The following is a 20872-nucleotide window of genomic DNA, read 5'->3' as shown; positions in this document are numbered from 1 at the left end:
GGCACGGTGGTTTTTTTTTGCCCCCTTTGCGTGGTTTTGCTTTAGGGTTTTTTGTAGACTGCAAAGTTCGCTTTACTGTCCTCGCTCTGTCCTAGAATATCGGGCCCCACTTTGCTGAATCTATTTCATCCCTACGTTTTGTCTTTTCATCTTACTCACAGTCATTATATGTGGGGGGCTGCCTTTTCCTTTGGGGAATTTCTCTGGGGCAAGTCAGGCCTATTTTTCTATCTTCAGGCTAGCTAGTTTCTTAGGCTGTGCCGAGTTGCCTAGGTAGTTGTTAGGCGCAATCCACAGCCGCTTTTAGTTGTGTTTAGGATAGGATCAGGTGTGCAGTCTACAGAGTTTCCACGTCTCAGAGCTCGTTCTTGTATTTTTGGGTATTTGTCAGATCACTGTGTGCGCTCTGATCGCTAAGCACACTGTGTTTCTGGATTGCCTTCATAACACCTGTCATTAGCAAACATAACAGTACAAGGAGCCCAAAACTAATGATTCTCAATAGAGGGAAAGAAAAAGTTCTGACATCATTTTTTTTTTTTTTTTCCTCAGCTCTTTGTTCACTTTTTTTTTTTTTTCCCCTAGACATTTGGGTGATTCTGGACACAGGTGTGGACATGGATATTCAGGGTCTGTGCTCTTCAATGGATAATCTAGTTATAAATGTACAAAAAATTCAAGATACTATTGATCAGAAATCTATGTTAGAACCAAGAATTCCTATTCCTGATTTGTTTTTTGGAGATAGAACTAAGTTTCTAAGTTTCAAAAATAATTGTAAGCTATTTCTGGCCTTGAAACCTCATTCTTCTGGTAATCCTATTCAACAGGTTTTGATTATTATTTCTTTTTTGCGCGGCGACCCTCAAGACTGGGCATTTTCTCTTGCGCCAGGAGACCCTGCATTGAGTAGTGTCGATGCGTTTTTCCTGGCGCTCGGATTGCTGTACGAAGAGCCTAATTCAGTGGATCAGGCTGAGAAAAATTTGCTGGCTTTGTGCCAGGGTCAGGATGATATAGAAGTATATTGTCAGAAATTTAGGAAATGGTCAGTACTCACTCAGTGGAATGAATCTGCGCTGGCAGCTTTGTTCAGAAAGGGTCTCTCTGAGGCTCTTAAGGATGTCATGGTGGGATTTCCTATGCCTGCTGGTTTGAATGAGTCTTTGTCTTTGGCCATTCAGATCGGTCGACGCTTGCGCGAGCGTAAATCTGTGCACCATTTGGCGGTACTGCCTGAGGTTAAACCTGAGCCTATGCAGTGCGATAGGACTATGACTAGAGTTGAACGGCAGGAATACAGACGTCTGAATGGTCTGTGTTTCTACTGTGGTGATTCCACTCATGCTATTTCTGATTGTCCTAAGCGCACTAAGCGGTCCGCTAGGTCTGCCGTCATTGGTACTGTACAGTCCAAATTCCTTCTGTCCATTACCTTGATATGCTCTTTGTCGTCGTTTTCTGTCATGGCGTTTGTGGATTCGGGCGCTGCCCTGAATCTGATGGATTTGGATTATGCTAAACGTTGTGGGTTTTTCTTGGAGCCTTTGCGGTGTCCTATTCCATTGAGAAGAATTGATGCTACACCTTTGGCCAAGAATAAACCTCAATACTGGGCCCAGCTGACCATGTGCATGGCTCCTGCACATCAGGAAGTTATTCGCTTTCTGGTGTTGCATAATCTGCATGATGTGGTCGTGTTGGGGTTGCCATGGCTACAAACCCATAATCCAGTATTGGATTGGAATTCCATGTCGGTATCCAGCTGGGGTTGTCAGGGGGTACATGGTGATGTTCCATTTTTGTCGATTTCGTCATCCACCCCTTCTGAGGTCCCAGAGTTCTTGTCTGATTATCAGGATGTATTTGAAGAGCCCAAGTCCGATGCTCTACCTCCGCATAGGGATTGTGATTGTGCTATCAATTTGATTCCTGGTAGTAAATTCCCTAAAGGTCGATTATTTAATTTATCCGTGCCCGAACACGCCGCTATGCGCAGTTATGTGAAGGAATCCCTGGAGAAGGGACATATTCGCCCATCGTCATCACCACTGGGAGCAGGGTTCTTCTTTGTAGCCAAGAAGGATGGTTCGCTGAGACCGTGTATTGATTACCGCCTTCTTAATAAGATCACTGTTAAATTTCAGTACCCCTTGCCATTGTTATCTGACTTGTTTGCTCGGATTAAGGGGGCTAGTTGGTTCACTAAGATAGATCTTCGTGGTGCGTATAATCTGGTGAGAATCAGGCAAGGAGATGAATGGAAAACTGCATTCAATACGCCCGAGGGTCATTTTGAGTATCTAGTGATGCCGTTCGGACTTGCCAATGCTCCATCTGTGTTTCAGTCTTTTATGCATGACATCTTCCGTGAGTATCTGGATAAATTCCTGATTGTTTACTTGGATGACATTTTGATCTTCTCAGATGATTGGGAGTCTCATGTGAAGCAGGTCAGAATGGTTTTTCAGGTCCTGCGTGCTAACTCTTTGTTTGTGAAGGGATCAAAGTGTCTCTTCGGTGTGCAGAAAGTTTCATTTTTGGGGTTCATCTTTACCCCTTCTACTATCGAGATGGATCCAGTTAAGGTCCAAGCCATCCAGGATTGGATTCAGCCGACATCTCTGAAAAGTCTGCAAAAGTTCCTGGGCTTTGCTAATTTTTATCGTCGCTTCATCTGTAATTTTTCTAGCATTGCCAAACCATTGACCGATTTGACCAAGAAGGGTGCTGATTTGGTTAATTGGTCTTCTGCTGCTGTGGAAGCTTTTCAGGAGTTGAAGCGTCGTTTTTGTTCTGCCCCTGTGTTGTGTCAGCCAGATGTTTCTCTTCCGTTCCAGGTCGAGGTTGATGCTTCTGAGATTGGAGCAGGGGCGGTTTTGTCACAGAGAGGTTCTGATTGCTCAGTGATGAAACCATGTGCTTTCTTTTCCAGGAAGTTTTCGCCCGCTGAGCGTAATTATGATGTGGGCAATCGAGAGTTGCTGGCCATGAAGTGGGCATTCGAGGAGTGGCGTCATTGGCTTGAAGGAGCTAAGCATCGCGTGGTGGTATTGACTGATCATAAGAACTTGACTTATCTTGAGTCTGCCAAGCGCTTGAATCCTAGACAGGCCCGTTGGTCGTTATTTTTTGCCCGCTTCGACTTTGTGATTTCGTACCTTCCGGGCTCTAAAAATGTGAAGGCGGATGCTCTGTCTAGGAGTTTTGTGCCCGACTCTCCGGGTTCATCTGAGCCGGCGGGTATCCTCAAGGAAGGAGTCATTGTGTCTGCCATCTCCCCTGATTTGCGGCGGGTGCTGCAAAAATTTCAGGCGAATAAACCTGATCGTTGTCCAGCAGAGAAACTGTTCGTCCCTGATAGGTGGACTAATAAACTTATCTCTGAACTTCATTGTTCGGTCTTGGCTGGTCATCCTGGAATCTTTGGTACCAGAGAGTTAGTGGCTAGATCCTTCTGGTGGCCATCTCTGTCACGGGATGTACGTACTTTTGTGCAGTCCTGTGGGAATTGTGCTAGGGCTAAGCCCTGCTGTTCTCGTGCCAGTGGGTTGCTTTTGCCCTTGCCGGTCCCAAAGAGGCCTTGGACACATATTTCGATGGATTTCATTTCTGACCTTCCCGTTTCTCAAAAGATGTCAGTCATTTGGGTGGTCTGTGATCGCTTTTCAAAAATGGTCCATCTGGTGCCCTTGGCTAAATTGCCTTCCTCCTCTGATTTGGTACCTTTGTTCTTTCAACATGTGGTTCGGTTGCATGGCATTCCTGAGAATATTGTTTCTGACAGAGGTTCCTAGTTTGTTTCAAGGTTTTGGCGAGCCTTTTGTGGTAGGATGGGCATTGACCTATCCTTTTCCTTGGCTTTCCATCCTCAGACTAATGGCCAGACCGAACGAACCAATCAGACCTTGGAAACATATCTGAGATGTTTTGTTTCTGCAGACCAGGATGATTGGGTGTCCTTTTTGCCGTTGGCTGAGTTCGCCCTTAATAATCGGGCCAGCTCGGCTACCTTGGTTTCTCCATTTTTTTGCAATTCTGGGTTCCATCCTCGTTTCTCTTCAGGACAGGTTGAGTCTTCGGACTGTCCTGGTGTGGATTCTGTGGTGGATAGGTTGCAGCAGATCTGGACTCAGGTAGTGGACAATTTGATCTTGTCCCAGGAGAAAGCTCAACTTTTCGCTAATCGCAGACGCCGTGTGGGTCCCCGACTTCGTGTTGGGGATCTGGTTTGGTTATCTTCTCGTCATATTCCTATGAAGGTTTCCTCTCCTAAATTTAAACCTCATTTTATTGGTCCGTATAGGATTTCTGAGGTTCTCAATCCTGTGTCTTTTCGTTTGACCCTCCCAGACTCCTTTTCCATACATAATGTATTCCATAGGTCGTTGTTGCGGAGATACGTGGCACCTATGGTTCCATCTGTTGAGCCTCCAGCCCCGGTTTTGGTGGAGGGGGAATTGGAGTATATTGTGGAGAAGATTTTGGATTCTCGTGTTTCTAGATGGAAACTCCAGTATCTGGTTAAATGGAAGGGTTATGCTCAGGAAGATAATTCCTGGGTTTTTGCCTCTGATGTTCATGCTTCCGATCTTGTTCGTGCCTTTCATGCGGCTCATCCTGGTCGGCCTGGGGGCTCTGGTGAGGGTTCGGTGACCCCTCCTCAAGGGGGGGGTACTGTTGTGAATTCTGTGGCTGAATTCACTCCTGTGGTCACAAGTGGTACTGCAGCTTCTGAGCTTCCTCCCTCAGGTGTTCTGGTGAGCTCGTTAACTGCTTCATTACTTAACTCCGCCTGATGCTGCTATCCTTGCTCCTTGTCAATGTTTCAGTGTTGGATCTGAGCTTCTCCTGATTGTTCCTGTGACCTGCTGCTCTGTATAGCTAAGTGCTTTTTGCTTTTTTGTTGCTTTTTTTCTGTCCAGCTTGTCTTTTGTTTTGCTGGAAGCTCTGAGACGCAAAGGGTGTACCGCCGTGCCGTTAGTTCGGCACGGTGGGTTTTTTTTGCCCCCTTTGCGTGGTTTTGCTTTAGGGTTTTTTGTAGACTGCAAAGTTCGCTTTACTGTCCTCGCTCTGTCCTAGAATATCGGGCCCCACTTTGCTGAATCTATTTCATCCCTACGTTTTGTCTTTTCATCTTACTCACAGTCATTATATGTGGGGGGCTGCCTTTTCCTTTGGGGAATTTCTCTGGGGCAAGTCAGGCCTATTTTTCTATCTTCAGGCTAGCTAGTTTCTTAGGCTGTGCCGAGTTGCCTAGGTAGTTGTTAGGCGCAATCCACAGCCGCTTTTAGTTGTGTTTAGGATAGGATCAGGTGTGCAGTCTACAGAGTTTCCACGTCTCAGAGCTCGTTCTTGTATTTTTGGGTATTTGTCAGATCACTGTGTGCGCTCTGATCGCTAAGCACACTGTGTTTCTGGATTGCCTTCATAACACCTGTCATTAGCAAACATAACACCCCTTCTACAGAAGGAAAGGAATGAATGGAAGACAACTACCAGAAGTTAAGGAGGACTACATTAAAAGATCTGGTGGAAGCCCAAGGGTTAATCGCCAGCAACAAAACAAAAGCGGATTTGATAGCAGCCATCATGGAACACGACAGTGCAGCGCCCCCCAATGTGAACGTGGAGGAGACGGAATTCCAGAGGGAGGTAAAGAACAGACTGGCGTTCTATGGCCCAAACCCTGCAGTAGAGATCATACGAGAGGTGATGGCTGATGTGCGTACTGATCTGAAGGAAAAGATGGCCGAGCGGACCAGGATAGAGCTGACCAAGATGGAGATGGAAGAGGAGAGAGAAGAGTCAGCGAGCAGGGGGAGCTCTGACTTCCGCCCAGGTACCTTCAACAGTAAGCCACAAAAAGATCCAGCATAATGCCTTCCGACAGTTGGGGGGGAGGCAGAGGAAGACATTGATGGCTTTCTGCAGGACTTTGAGCGGCAGTGTGCCCTTCATCAAGTGAAGCCGGAGGAACGGGTTCAAATTCTGGCCGGCAAGCTGACAGGCTGGGCAGCGGACGCCTATCGCACGGTACCTGATGAGGACTGTATGGACTATGAGCGGATCAAAGAAGTGATCTTGGCCCGGTATGCGCTAACACCAGAGGCATACCGCCAAAAGTTCCGCGGACTTATAAAACGAGTAACCGATACCCACGCTGAATGGGCCTGTAAATTACGGCGGTCACTGCTACAGTGGGTACAAGGGAGCCAAGCAACCACTAAGGAGGACATCCTCCAGCTCTTCATGTTAGAACGATTCTTTAATGGACTAAACCCCGAGACACAGGAATGGCTTCAGGACAGGCGGCCAATGACTCTTGAAGAAGCCGCTCGTCTGGCCGACAACCATCATGATGCCAGGAGGCCTCAGTTGTCAGGATCAAAGATGGTCACTAGGGGTCCGCCCATGGACCTGGAGGGCCCCAAACCACCGAAGATTGTAGGGGGACCAGCTAGAAACCCAGCCTACCACAGTTCCCCTGGGGCGCGATGCCACACCTGCTGTCAGCTGGGCCACCTGCAAAGACAATGTCCCAACCAGACTCAGCATACCCAGTGGCCAAAGGCGTGAAGAGCTACCTTCCGCCGGGCCGCTGTACACTGCTACCAAGGCGAAGCTGACCCGGCATTGGCGACTACAACTAACCAAGGGGTGGAAGACATGGAGGAAGTGCTGCATGAAGTAGACCCCATGCAGGCAGCCCGGGCAGATAATCGACAACAGCATCGACAGGTCGTGTGGGTTAATGGGAAACGCATGCAGGGACTAAGAGATTCCGGAGCAACTTTGACCCTTGTGAAGCCTCATCTCGTCCGGGACCAAGAGAAGACGGACCGGACAGTGGCAGTCCGTGTAGCAGGGGGAGCCATACATCGACTGCCCACTGCCAGGATTCACCTGAACTGGGGAGTTGGGGATGGCCTTGTTGAGGTCGGCTTGATGGAGGATTTGCCTGCAAACGTTTTGCTGGGAAATGACTTGGGGCCCATGTTGTCTGCCTTCTCGGTTGCCCCTCTGGCTGAGACATATCCTGTGACAACCAGGAGACAAGCTCGAGCTGCGGAGGCAGAATCACACTCAGAGGAGGCCCAGGTAAGACATCCCAGCCCTACACGTATTCCCATAGCCAGACACATTTCTTGGGCCACCCTAGATGATTTGATCCAAAAAATTCTACCAATCCCAAGAAAATAATAATATGCAGCAGGGTAGAAAAGGTACTAATTTAAATAAAATTTAACTTTTAATATTAGTATTTAAAATCGTAAAAAGACAAGAGCAACTAACATACAAAATACACATACCGCAAACCACCCAAAGTAGCAAAAAACAGCCTCTGAGTGTATCATAGATAAGCTACTTAGGTGGATAAATTATTATAAATCCCGGTCAAAAACGTCTAATAGAGCCGGGCAATAATCGCAATATAGCAGTGTCCCTGGGTAATGTCAGCCTACTCAGAAGTAGAGAGTCCAGCTATACCATATCATAATCAACCATATGGTTACCCTCGCATAGGAAATGACATCTGCCACAAAATAGTAATAAATGGAACGGTCTCACCCAGGTAGATCGTGCTTCATGTTCCTCCTGGTCTCTCTGGCAGTTCCAAAGGGAATACTTCAGGTTGATCCCCGAATGTGAGACCGCTGAATGATTTGAAACAAGGAGGAGGTTTATTCCGTGCACGGAAAACCCCTTCATTCCCCAAACTGGCATTCATTCATTCCTCCCCTGATGATTTGGAACAATGAAACGCGTTCCCAGGGACACTGCTATATTGCGATTATTGCCCGGCTCTATTAGACGTTTTTGACCGGGATTTATAATAATTTATCCACCTAAGTAGCTTATCTATGATACACTCAGAGGCTGTTTTTTGCTACTTTGGGTGGTTTGCGGTATGTGTATTTTGTATGTTAGTTGCTCTTGTCTTTTTACGATTTTAAATACTAATATTAAAAGTTAAATTTTATTTAATTTAGTACCTTTTCTACCCTGCTGCATATTATTGGCCACCCTAGATGAATTTAAGAGGGAGTTATTTGAGGATCCTTCATTGGGGGATATCGTGGGAAGGCACAGGAGGGTAGAGGGGTACTGGAAGGGGAACAGTTTATATGAAAGCAGGGACTCCTCTACCGGATCACAGAGCAGCACCACACAGGGACGAGCCCCACTATAAAACGACAGCTGGTAGTTCCCAAGAAGTATAGGCAGAATTTACTGCGAATCTCTCATGACATACCATTGGCCGTGCACTTCGGCGTCAGTCGCACCAGGCATCGTCTGACACAAAACTTCTTTTGGCCGGGGGTAACCTATGATGTTCGTCAATACTGCCAGACCTGTGACAGTTGCCAGCGCATTGGCAAGAGGGGAGATCGATGCAAAGCCAAATTACACCCCCTCCCCATTGTGGAGGAACCATTTAGCTGAGTAGCGGTCGATCTGATAGGGCCGTTAGCCAAACCCAGTCCGTCAGGGAAAAGGTATATATTGACAGTGGTAGATTACGCCACACGGTATCCAGAGGCGGTTGCGTTACCTAACATACTGGCAGAGACGGTGGCGGCTGCCTTGCTCCAGGTTTTCTCACGGGTTGGATTTCCCCGGGAGATTATCTCAGACCAGGGTACCCAGTTTACAGCAGAGGTGACCAACCAACTGTGGAAGCTGTGCGGCGTAAAGTCTATTAGAAGCGCCCCGTACCACCCGCAAACCAATGGGTTGTGTGAACGTTTTAACGGGACGTTAAAACAACTCATTGGGACTTTTACCAGGACCTACAGGGACTGGGAGAAATTCTTGCCTCACCTCCTGTTTGCCTATCGAGAGGTGCCCCAAGAATCCACGAGGTTCTCCCCATTCGAACTGGTATACGGGAGACGGGTAAGGGGACCCCTAGACTTAGTGCTAGAACACTGGGAAGGGGAGGGCACAATAGAAGGGGTACCTATTGTACCCTATGTGCTGGAATTCTGGGACCGCCTACAGGAGCTGACCCAGGCTGTACGTGGGAACATGCAGGTGGCCCAGCGGCGCCAGCGCGTATGGTATGATCGGAGGGCCAGAGAGCGCACCTTGGAAATAGGGCAGAAGGTCCTGGTGTTAGAGCCCACTAGGCAGAACAAGTTCCAAGCTGCTTGGCAGGGGCCCTGCCAGGTAGTGGGGAAAATAGCTGACACCACCTATAATGTCGCCGATTGTGACGACCCCAGGGTTATCCACATGTTCCACGTGAATATGCTGAAGCCCTATCGGGAGGTAGTGGCCATGTGTGCACCTGAAGCAGAGGATTTAGCCGGACTTCCCTTGCCTGATGTCTTAGGGGAGAGGACTCAGTCTAAAACATGGGACTAGGTACACTAGGGTGAAGACTTAGGTCCCCAGACAGCAGGCGGAGGAGTTGTTGAGGCAGCGACAGAGGATGTTTTCGGGGAAACCCGGGTACACTCACCTGGCACAACACAAGGTTGAGACTCAGGATCAGACCCCCCTGCGACAACCCCCCTTCCACGTCCCTGAGTCTGTACGAGAAGGGATGCGACAAGAGATACAAGAGATGTTGCGTTTAGGGGTCATTGAAGAGTCAGATAGTCCCTGGGCATCCCCCGTAGTGTTAGTGCCCAAGAAGGATGGGACTACACGGTTTTGTGTAGACTATCATAAGCTCAACGAGAAAACAGTAACGGATGCGTATCCTATGCCGCGTGTGGATGACTTGTTAGACCGGCTGGCAGGGGCAAAGTATTAGACCACCATCGATCTATGCAAAGGCTACTGGCAGATTCCCCTTAGTCCTGATGCTATTCCCAAGTCGGCATTTGTCACCCCGTTTGGCTTATTCCAGTTTCGAATTATGCCATTCGGGATGAAGACTGCCCCGGCGACCTTCCAGAGGCTGGCTGACCGGCTTCTGGATGGTCTCCAGGACTATGCGTGTGCCTACCTGGATGACATCGCCATCTACAGCGCGACATGGGAAGAGCATCTAAATCACCTAGAGACAGTATTAGACAGGATCCACAAGGCCGGAATCACCCTGAACCCAAACAAGTGTCACGTGGGCAAAGCAGAGGTTTAGTATTTAGGGCATTGGGTGGGAAGTGGTAAACAGAGACCAGAACCAGCCAAGATTGAGGCCATAGCCAAATGGCCCACCCCACGCACTAAAACCCAGGTCATGGCGTTTCTAGGGACAGCGGGCATTACAGGAAATTCGTTCCCAATTACAGCAGCGTAGCCAAGCCCCTCACTGATCTGACCCGTAAGAACCAACCCCACCAGGTAACCTGGACCCCAGAGTGTGAGGAAAGGACGCCCTCACCAATACCCCTGTATTGGCCGCACCCGATCCAACTAAACATTTCCTAGTCCACACAGATGCTTCTATGTTTGGATTGGGGGCAGTACTGAGCCAAGTAGGGCCGGACGGCCAAGAACACCCGGTAGCTTACCTGAGTCGGAAACTACTGCCCCGTGAAGTAAGCTATGAGGCCATCGAGAAGGAGTGCCTGGCGGTAGTATGGGCACTCAAAAAGTTACAACCATATTTGTATGGACGACAGTTTTCCCTCCTAACGGACCATAATCCCCTAGTCTGGCTTAATCGGGTCTCCGGAGACAACGCCAAATTACTGCGGTGGAGTTTAGCCCTACAACCTCTGGACTTCACCATCCACTACAGACCCGGTAAACAAAACGGTAATGCCGATGGACTAAGTCGACAAACGGAACTTGTACCAACCCCATAAACTTCGGTATGCCGATCGCGTCGCTGAAAAGGGGAGCCGTGTTATAGAACCCCCCAGCACCAAGAATGTTATGCAGTATATATTATGTATAATAGGTTCCATGTGGAATGCATCAGTCCACAGGCTGCGCCCCTGGTCAACAAGATATTCTCTTTCTGACCTCCCCTCACCTTTGTAATTCCCACAGTAAATAGCGGCAGGCTCTGGCCCCCTGCGGCTATTGTAATGTATGTCTGGCCAGCTGTTTTCCTATTGGCCTGCCCTGTGTATCTGTGTTATATATTCTGTATGCTGTAAATAAAGGTTGTTCTTTCAGACTGGAAATACGTGGGGTAGCAGTTAGCTTTTATATGCTCTCACGTGGCCAAGGAATTCCAGCCGGCTTCCTTCATTCAGAGTCCAGCAAAGGCAGAGTGGACCTCCTGAAACACGGGGTGGTACTGAAAGAGGTACCCCAGCTTGTTAGACCCCGTTACATGAGGAATACTAGTTTTCAACCTAGATGGTGCCAAGATGTGACCGTCCAGGCCGAGAACCACTGGTGAATGAGCTGCTGCGAGCGCAGTGTCAGTGACCGGTGGTGACATCATGGAGGTTACCGTGGGTCACTGAGTTTTCGTTCTCAGCTGGGCCAATGAATTGCTGTGACCTCCTTCCAGTGAGATCACCGCTAGCACAATGAGAAAAAGTGTCATGGTGCAGAGGCGAGTTCACCGGGAGAATTTCAGTGCGGTGAATTTGAATTGTGGTGAACTTGCCTCTGCACCATGACACTTTATCTCAGTTGTTTTCAGTTAGTAAAAGTTCGGATTCCAGTACCAGAACAGTACCTGGATCTGAACTCAAACCCCAACTTTTTTGTAACTGTTTGGCCAAACCCGAACATCAAGGGGTCCGCCCATCTCTACTTACTAGTCTGTCTCCTTTTCTTCAGTTCCTCTAGACTCCCACTGGGTACAGGATTTCTGTACAACTCTCAACATTGAAAACTACACTGATAATACAGAACTAATGTAGTTTCTTTTGTAAATGCTGGGGGCCCCAAAGGAGGTGGGTGCTCTGGGTAATTGGGTAATTGCCAAGTTTGTCCGCCCCCTAACGCTGAACCGGTTTGCAGGGATTTACTATGTATTGCTCAGGCAGCCTGGGCATGGGTTACCTGGGGTGCTGCTTAGTTGGCACATCATTGAGCAGCTATGAGGTGCACATAGTGATGAGAGCCAGCTGACAGGCGTGCACACTGTTTGGAGCACCTGAAGTGTGCAACATAGCTTATACACCTGACCTGCATATGTTTGTGTCTACGCAGGTCAGGTGAACACTGTGCCCTGGAACTGCTGTAGCAACGATGCCACATTAGCTCTCCGTCCGTTTGTCTATCCCTGTCCAAAGGCTGGACAGAATCTGTTAAAGGGTTGGATGTGGCTTGCGGGAATAAATTTGGCCAGGTTTGGTGTAGAAGGGGGGGAAATGTAATATGAAGTCACAAAAGGTGATTATGAAAGACAATGAGTGCCGTCTGGCATGCATTTTAGCCTCAAACCACTGATAGTGCCTAGCAAGGTGAAATATGTTGGCGAGGCCATGAATGGACTGCAGCAGTCATAGTGGGTTTTCTGCACAGACAAGCATGCAAGAAATAGTGACTGTGGACACACTGATTCACACACATAATACCATGTGAGGCCTTCTTCACAAGCCAGTGTGTGTGGTGACAGTTTTCACACGTAGTGGAAACTCATAGACTCCTTCAAATCTTTGGGTCGGTGCACATGTGAGTGTGTTTCCATGGACCATGTATCCCTGTGCAAAATACGTTGACATGTCCGTTGTTTGCAGGAAGCACGGTCCACAATACTTCACTCACACGTGCACACTGATGACATTCATGTGTCATCAATGTGACAAGTACTAGCATCTGGGAAAAGAAGTCCAGTTTTCACTGTTCCCAGGTGCCGGGTGCTGAATCGAGCTCTTATCATTGTCGCTTGGTCTCCCTGCGATCAGCGAGACCAGGCGACGCTGATAGTTATAGTCAGCACCTGCCGTCTGTGTATCGCACGTATTAAATAAATAATAATCATAAAAAAAATTGGCATGGGGTCCCCAATAGTTTTCCTAACCAGCTGAGGGAAAGCCAACAACCTGTTATTATTCTGGGAAGGGGCTAATAGCCATAAAGGTTCCCAGCCTATTAATAACAGCTAACAGCTGTCTGCGTAGCCTCTACCGGTTAGTAAAAACCCTCAGAAAAGTGAGTCCCCCTAGTTTTGTTAACCAGCAAAGACTAAACAGACAGCTGCGGGCTGATATTAATAGGCAAGGAAGGGACCATTGGTATTGGCCCATTCCCAGAATTATAACAGCAAGCCCCAGCTTTTGGCTTTTCATCAGCTGGTTAGGAAAAATAAGGGGGACCCTATGTAAGAGTGTGACAGAGGCTGTCATGTGCCTCTCCCTCTCTAAACAGTGTAGGTATTAAATGTGTGCTGATAGTCACTGTTATACTATGTGCTGCTGCATAGAATTTTATGAACATTACTATATTCATTTAATGCTATTATATAGTGATTAAATGTCATTTATGTATAGTGATTAGGGAAAGATGTAAAGGATAAGATAAGAGGGTAGCTATAAATTAGGATAGGATTGGGTTCAGTATAGTGACGCACAATAGAGTCAAGAAAACATGGGTGCTAGTATAGAAATAGTTAAGGAAATAAGAGGATTTCCAAGCTGGAAGGGGAAAGAGTGGGTGAGTGAGTTTGTCAGTTGGACACTTGTTGATTCTCAGTCAGTCAGTGGGAGCTGTGTAAAGTAGTGTACTATAGTTGTAATGTTAAGAAAGTGCTGGAGAGTGATTTGTGAGAAGGCAGAACAGGGCCACACAATACGGAAAGGCACAGAAAGCTTGGGAAAAGCAGAATGCGGTCGGTCGCCACTTGGTACATCGGCATCCCTTAGAACATCCAGAGCCTAAGGCTCGAATCCGGACAGAGGAACCATCTTCATCTCCCAGCGAAGGGAGCCAGAGTGGGAACCAGTATAAGAAAGTGAGCGCTGGGATATGGGGACCCCAGAGTCAGGATGAGCATCTCAGAGGCTAGAGCCAGGATTGAGAAGGAAAGCTCAGGCAGAGTATGGGACCGCAGAGCCAGGACAAGCATCTCAGAGGTTAGAGGAGCCAGCATTGAGAAGGAAAGCTCAGGCCAAGTATGGGACCGCAGAGCCAGGACAAGCATCTCAGAGGCTAGAGAAACCAGCATTGAGAGGGAAAGCTCGGGCTGAGTATAAGACCGCAGAGTCAGGAAGAGCATCTCAGAGGCTAGAGCCAGGATTGAGAAGGAAAGCTCAGGCAGAGTATGGGACCGCAAAGCCAGGACAAGCATCTCAGAGGTTAGAGGAGCCAGGATTGAGAAGGAAAGCTCAGGCACAGTATGGGACCGCAGAGCAAGGACAAGCATCTCAGAGGTTAGAGGAGCCAGCATTGAGAAGGAAAGCTCAGGCCAAGTATGGGACCGCAGAGCCAGAACGAGCATCTCAGAGGCTAGAGAAACCAGCATTGAGAGGGAAAGCTCAGACTGAGCATGGGACCGCAGAGCCAGGACAAGCATCTCAGAGGTTAGAGGAGCCAGCATTGAGAGGGAAAGCTCAGGCCAAGTATGGGACCACAGAGCCAGGACGAGCATCTCAGAGGTTAGAGGAGCCAGCATTGAGAAGGAAAGCTCAGACTGAGCATGGGACAACAGAGCCAGGACAAGCATCTCAGAGGCTAGAGAAACCAGCATTGAGAGGGAAAGCTCGGGCTGAGTATAAGACCGCAGAGTCAGGATGCGCATCTCAGAGGCTAGAGCCAGGATTGAGAAGGAAAGCTCAGGCAGAGTATGGGACCGCAGAGCCAGGACAAGCATCTCAGAGGTTAGAGGAGCCAGGATTGAGAAGGAAAGCTCAGGCACAGTATGGGACCGCAGAGCAAGGACAAGCATCTCAGAGGTTAGAGGAGCCAGCATTGAGAAGGAAAGCTCAGGCCAAGTATGGGACCGCAGAGCCAGAACGAGCATCTCAGAGGCTAGAGAAACCAGCATTGAGAGGGAAAGCTCAGACTGAGCATGGGACCGCAGAGCCAGGACAAGCATCTCAGAGGTTAGAGGAGCCAGCATTGAGAGGGAAAGCTCAGGCCAAGTATGGGACCACAGAGCCAGGACGAGCATCTCAGAGGTTAGAGGAGCCAGCATTGAGAAGGAAAGCTCAGACTGAGCATGGGACAACAGAGCCAGGACAAGCATCTCAGAGGCTAGAGAAACCAGCATTGAGAGGGAAAGCTCGGGCTGAGTATAAGACCGCAGAGTCAGGATGAGCATCTCAGAGGCTAGAGCCAGGATTGAGAAGGAAAGCTCAGGCAGAGTATGGGACCGCAGGGCCAGGACGAGCATCTCAGAGGTTAGAGGAGCCAGCATTGAGAGGGAAAGCTGAGGCTGAAGATATGAATTTGTGCTCTACTGAGATGGCCATGGGTTTTGTGCTATCAAGTAAAGTTACACTTTAAAGTGACTCTGTCACCTGAATTTGGAGGGAACAATCTTCAGCCATGGAGGCAGGGTTTTCGGGTGTTTGATTCACCCTTTCCTTACCCGCTGGCTGCAATATTGGATTGAAGTTCATTCTCTGTTCTCCGTAGTACACGCCTGCACAAGGTAATCTTGCCTTGTGCAGGCGTGTACTATGGAGGACAGAGAATGAACTTCAATTCAATATTGCAGCCAGCATGCAGCCAGAGGGTAAGGAAAGGGTGAATCAAACACCCGAAAACTCCGCCCATATGACCCAAAACCAGTCCCGCCAAATTCAGGTGACAGAGTCCCTTTAAAGTGGAATAGAGTATCTGTTCCTAGTGTGTGTGATATCGTCCAGAGATGGGACTATGTGATCAGCAGGATCTGCAACCGCAAACGAGTTTTGTGCAATACGTCCACACCACACAACAGATGGGACATTGTGCTTTCTTTGCGGGGTGCATCGCTTGCTCTTGCTGATCATAGTGAGACCAGGTGACAATGATGAGGGTTGGATTCAGCACCCGGCAACTGGGAAAAGCGCTAACTGTACTGCTTTTTCCCAGACACCGGTAAGTGTCACAATGATGGTGCACTCGGATAGCACACGGATGTGACACATAAATGCACGAGTACTGTTTTTTCCAGTACCAGTAATATCAGGACGTGTGAAGGTGGCCAGAAATAAAGCAATGCTGGGTAAAAGGCAGCCGCTGTAATTCATCACACGCAGCATTTATTCAGTACCATTTCTGCCATTGAGCTGACACCAGAGCAGAGTTTTCCCACATGTTTCTATTGAAGTTAATGACACCTTTTATTTTCAGTGCTGCAGTTTCACATTTCTACAGAGATCTCTGCTGAGCAGGAAACTCAAAAGGAGAAGGCTAAATTACAACGATAAAATATCAAATTCAATTCTGGAGGATTTTCAAAGCGTTTGGACCACACATTACGGCAGAGGCTGCAGAATTTCACAGAGCAGATGGTAGCAATGTGGGCGGGGGGCACATATTTATTTGGTACAATTCTGCTTTTTGTATGTTTTCTTATATAAATAGAACTACACACTAATGTACTCAGGACAGATCTGGACTGGATCAATGGTGGACGGATCTCTGGATAATATGTATTAGATGCACTTAGTGACAAACCAGAAGATAGCGTGATACATTGTAATTAATCAAATTTACCAAAGGAACTCATATTTGTGAAACCAATTTTAACTCTGTGAGGTCCAGATCTTTTTAAGACTTGCAATATATTTATTGAATCTCTATACATCTATTACTTTGGCCTTGCGGCTGTTGCTTTAGGGCAGAATGATATTGATATCACCACTTTCCAGCATTTGCACCATTAGTGATGATGTGAGGTGCGTACAATGATACCTGCAGAGTTTACCCACCAGTAAAGGGTAGAAGTACACTTGTAATCTACAGTGCTGTGCAAATTAATTGGGACAAAGCAAAAAAGAAAACATATATTTTTTTTATTTTCTGACTAAAACCAGTCAAACCACATTTTGTTACTCAAGGTTGTACACTCACACCTGTTCAAAGCAATTAAAACTGGTTTGAATCACTGATTGGTAACCAACTTGCAATTTAACTTAAAAAATGCTTTGTCCCAATTAATTTGCACAGCACTGTGTGTCTGCGAGGAAGCTCTCCGTTGACATGTAACACCCCAGGGTCCTGGTTGTTAGGCTGGCGTCACACTTGGCGTAAGACAATACGGTCCGTATATTACGGCCGTAATACGCTGAAAAGTCCCCAAAATAGTGGTCCGTAGCTCCTCCGTAGGCAGGGTGTGTCAGCGTTTTTTGCGCATGGCATCCTCCGTATGTAATCCGTATGACATCCGTACTGCGTGTTTTTCTCGCAGGCTTGCAAAACCGACATACGAATATACAAGGGATCCATGTGTAAAAAAAAATATATATATATATATATATACTGTATATATATATATATATATATATATATATATATATATATATATATGTATATATATATATATATATATATATATATGTGTCATTAGACACATATACTGTATGTATATATATTATTACTTCATACAGCGCTAGATAGCTTTAAAGCCGGTAATTCAATTACCGGCTTTTGCTATCTCCTTCCTAAACCCGACATGATTTGTGACATGGTTTACATACAGTAAACCATCTCATATCACCATTTTTTTTGCATATTCCACACTACTAATGTTAGTAGTGTGTATGTGCAAAATTTGGCCGTTCTATCTACTAAATTAAAGGGTTAAATGGCGGAAAAAATTGGCGTGGGCTCCCACGCAATTTTCTCCACCAGAGTAGTAAAGCCAGTGACTGAGGGCAGATATTAATAGCCTGGAGAGGGTCCATGGTTATTGCCCCCCCCTGGCTAAAAACATCTGCCCCCAGCCACCCCAGAAAAGGCACATCTGGAAGATGCGCCTATTCTGGCACTTGGCCACTCTCTTCCCATTCCCGTGTAGCGGTGGGATATGGGGTAATGAAGGGTTAATGCCACCTTGCTATTGTAAGGTGACATTAAGCCAAATTAATAATGGAGAGGTGTCAATTATGACACCTATCCATTTTTAATCCAATACTAGTAAAGGGTTAAAAAAACAGAAACACATTATTAAAAATTATTTTAATGAAATAAACACAAAGATTGTTGTAATATTTTATTCAACGCCCAATCCAATCACTGAAGACCCTCGTTCTGTAACAAAAAAAAAAAACAACAATATCCTTACCTTCCGAAGATCTGTAATGTCCAACGATGTAAATCCATCTGAAGGGGTTAAAATATTTTGCAACCACGAGCTTTGCTAATGCAACGTTGTTCGTGGCTGCAAAACCCTGGAGAATGAAGGTAAAGTAGGTCAATGACCTATATTTACCTTCATTTGCGGTGAGGCGCCCTCTGCTGGTTGTCCCTAGATCGTGGGAACTTTCCTAGAAAGCTCCCAGGCTCGAGTTCATAAGAGGCGCCCTCTGCTGGTTGTCCTCATATGAACTCGAGCCTGGGAGCTTTCTAGGAAAGTTCCCACGATCTAGGAACAACCAGCAGAGGGCGCCTGACCGCAAATGAAGGTAAATATAGGTCATTGACCTACTTTACCTTCATTCTCCGGGGTTTTGCAGCAAGGAGCATCGCTGCATTAGCAGAACTCCTTGCTGCAAAATATTTTAACCCCTTCAGATGGATTTACATCGTTGGACGTTACAGATCTGCGGAAGGTATGGATATTGTTGGTTTATTATTTTTTTTGTTACAGATCGAGGGTCTTCAGTGAGTGGATTGAGCGTAGAATAAAATATTACAACAACCTTTGTGATTTTTTCATTAAAATACTTTTTAATAATGTGTTTGTGTATTTTTTAACCCTTTACTAGTATTGGATTAATAATTGATAGGTGTCATAATTGACACCTCTCCATTATTAATCTGGCTTAATGTCACCTTACAATAGCAAGGTGACATTAACCCTTCATTACCCCACATCCCACCGCTACACGGGAATGGGAAGAGAGTGGCCAAGTGCCAGAATAGGCGCATCTTCCAGATGTGCCTTTTCTGGGGTGGCTGGGGGCAGATGTTTTTAGCCAGGGGGGGGGGCAATAACCATGGACCCTCTCCAGGCTATTAATATCTGCCCTCAGTCACTGGCTTTACTACTCTGGCGGAGAAAATTGCGCGGGAGCCCACGCCAATTTTTTCCGCCATTTAACCCTTTAATTTAATAGCTAGAAAGGCCAAATTTGAAAAAAAATGGTGATATGAGATGGTTTACTGTATGAAAACCATGTCTCATATCATGTCGGGTTTAGGAAGGAGATAGCAAAAGCCGGTAATTGAATTACCGGCTTTAAAGCTATCTAGCGCTGTATGAAGTAATAATATATATACATATATGTGTCTCACTGACATATATATATATATATATATATATATATATATATACCTATTCTATGTGTACACATTTATTCTACCTATTCTACTGGAAGCTGTCAGTTTGATTTTACTGTACAACCGCAATGAATTACCGGCTTTTCTCTCTAACACCGCTGCGTATTTCTCGCAAGTCACACTGCTGGTCCGTGTGCAATCCATATTTTTGGGGCTTCCATAGACTTTCATTGGCGATTGTTTTGCGCAATACGGTGACAAACGCAGCATGCTGCGATTTTCTACGGCCGTAGAAAGCCGTATAATACTGATCAGTAAAATACGGCAGATAGGAGCAGAGGCATAGAAAATAATTGTGCCATTTGTTTTGCGAGTTTAACGGACATATTTTCTGCGCTCTTACGTTCGTAAAACTCGCAAGTGTGACGGCGGCCTTACAGTGGCATTGCTTTCCTCATGGGGAGAGTGATGTCACGCTTGGAAGCAAGGGAAGAGCTCTTCTATCAGGTAACTGTTGTGAATTCTGTGGCAGAGCTCCCTCCTGTGGTCACAAGTGGTACTTCGGCTGGTTCTCTCTGGGAGCTTCCGTTTGTGGAGGAAACTGGTACTGAGGCTTCTGAGTTTCCTCCCTCAGGTGATCTGGTGAGATCGTTAGGTGCTTCTCTACTTAACTCCACCTAATGCTTTGATTCATGCTTCCTGTCAATGTTCCAGTGTTGAACTTGTTTTTTCCCTGGATCATTCCTGTGGCCTGCTGCTCTGCATAGCTAAGTTCTTCTTTGCTATTTGTTTGCTATTTTTTCTGTCCAGCTTGTCTATTTGTTTTGCTGGAAGCTCTGGGACGCAAAGGGTGTACCTCCGTGCCGTTAGTTCGGTACGGAGGGTCTTTTTGCCCCCTTTGCGTGGTTTTTCTTAGAGTTTGTGTAGACCGCAAAGTTATCTTTCCTATCCTCGCTCTGTTAAGAATATCGGGCCTCACTTTGCTGAATCTATTTCATCTCTACGTTTGTCTTTTCATCTTAACTCACAGTCATTATATGTGGGGGGCTGCCTTTTCCTTTGGGGTATTTCTCTGAGGCAAGGTAGGCTTATTTTTCTATCTTCAGGCTAGTTAGTTTCTCAGTTGCATAGGGAGCGTTAGGCGCAATCCACGGCTGCCTCTAGTGTTGTTTTGGAGAGGATTAGGGATTGCGGTCTGCAGAGTTCCCACGTCTCAGAGCTCGTTCTATTATTTTGGGTTATTGTCAGATCACTGTATGTGCTCTGACCTCCATGTCCATTGTGATACTGAATTGCCTTTCACAACAGGTAACCACAAGCATAGATGTTCACATTCCAGGCCAGTAGGGGCAGCTCTAAACCCGGTTTTCAGGGGAACATCCCTATATATACATTCTGGTCTGGAGGGAAAGTTAGTTGGTGCCAGACAGCAAAAGAGCAGTAGAGTCAAAAAGACAGCGCCACAATGGACAGTGAAAAAATAGCTTACATTTCATTCTGCCTCCTGCCGCAGAATAAAATGTAAGCTATTCACTGTCCATTGTGGCGCTGTCTTTTTGACTCTTTTGGATATGGATTTTTATCTGGGATGGACCCCCGGTGTTGACGTGCACCCTTAGGTCCACAGAGACTT

General features: G+C 46.8%; 1 protein-coding gene across 1 annotated transcript; it reads left to right on the top strand.

Annotated features, from left to right (window-relative positions):
- The first annotated feature begins 13455 nt into the window (after positions 1-13455).
- On the top strand, positions 13456-15123 carry LOC138671799 (glutamine-rich protein 2-like). The gene is made up of 2 exons (XM_069759935.1): positions 13456-13521; positions 13867-15123. The coding sequence occupies exons 1-2, from the start codon at positions 13456-13458 to the stop codon at positions 15121-15123; spliced, it is 1323 nt and encodes a 440-aa protein (XP_069616036.1).
- The last annotated feature ends 5749 nt before the right edge of the window (positions 15124-20872 follow it).

This window comes from Ranitomeya imitator, chromosome 3 (genome assembly GCF_032444005.1).
Source record: "Ranitomeya imitator isolate aRanImi1 chromosome 3, aRanImi1.pri, whole genome shotgun sequence".
NCBI lineage: Eukaryota > Metazoa > Chordata > Amphibia > Anura > Dendrobatidae > Ranitomeya > Ranitomeya imitator.
Note: the sequence above shows the minus strand (reverse complement) of the source record. Positions and strands in the feature narration are given on the sequence as shown.

What these genes read in the sequence shown, in the direction of transcription:
- LOC138671799 (XM_069759935.1), top strand. Translation starts at nt 13,456, where the DNA reads ATGGGTGCTAGTATAGAAATAGTTAAGGAAATAAGAGGATTTCCAAGC. An exon ending in GCTGGAAGGGGAAAGAGTGG is followed by an intron (nt 13,522 to 13,866) that starts GTGAGTGAGTTT and finishes TGAGCATCTCAG; the next exon opens with AGGCTAGAGCCAGGATTGAG.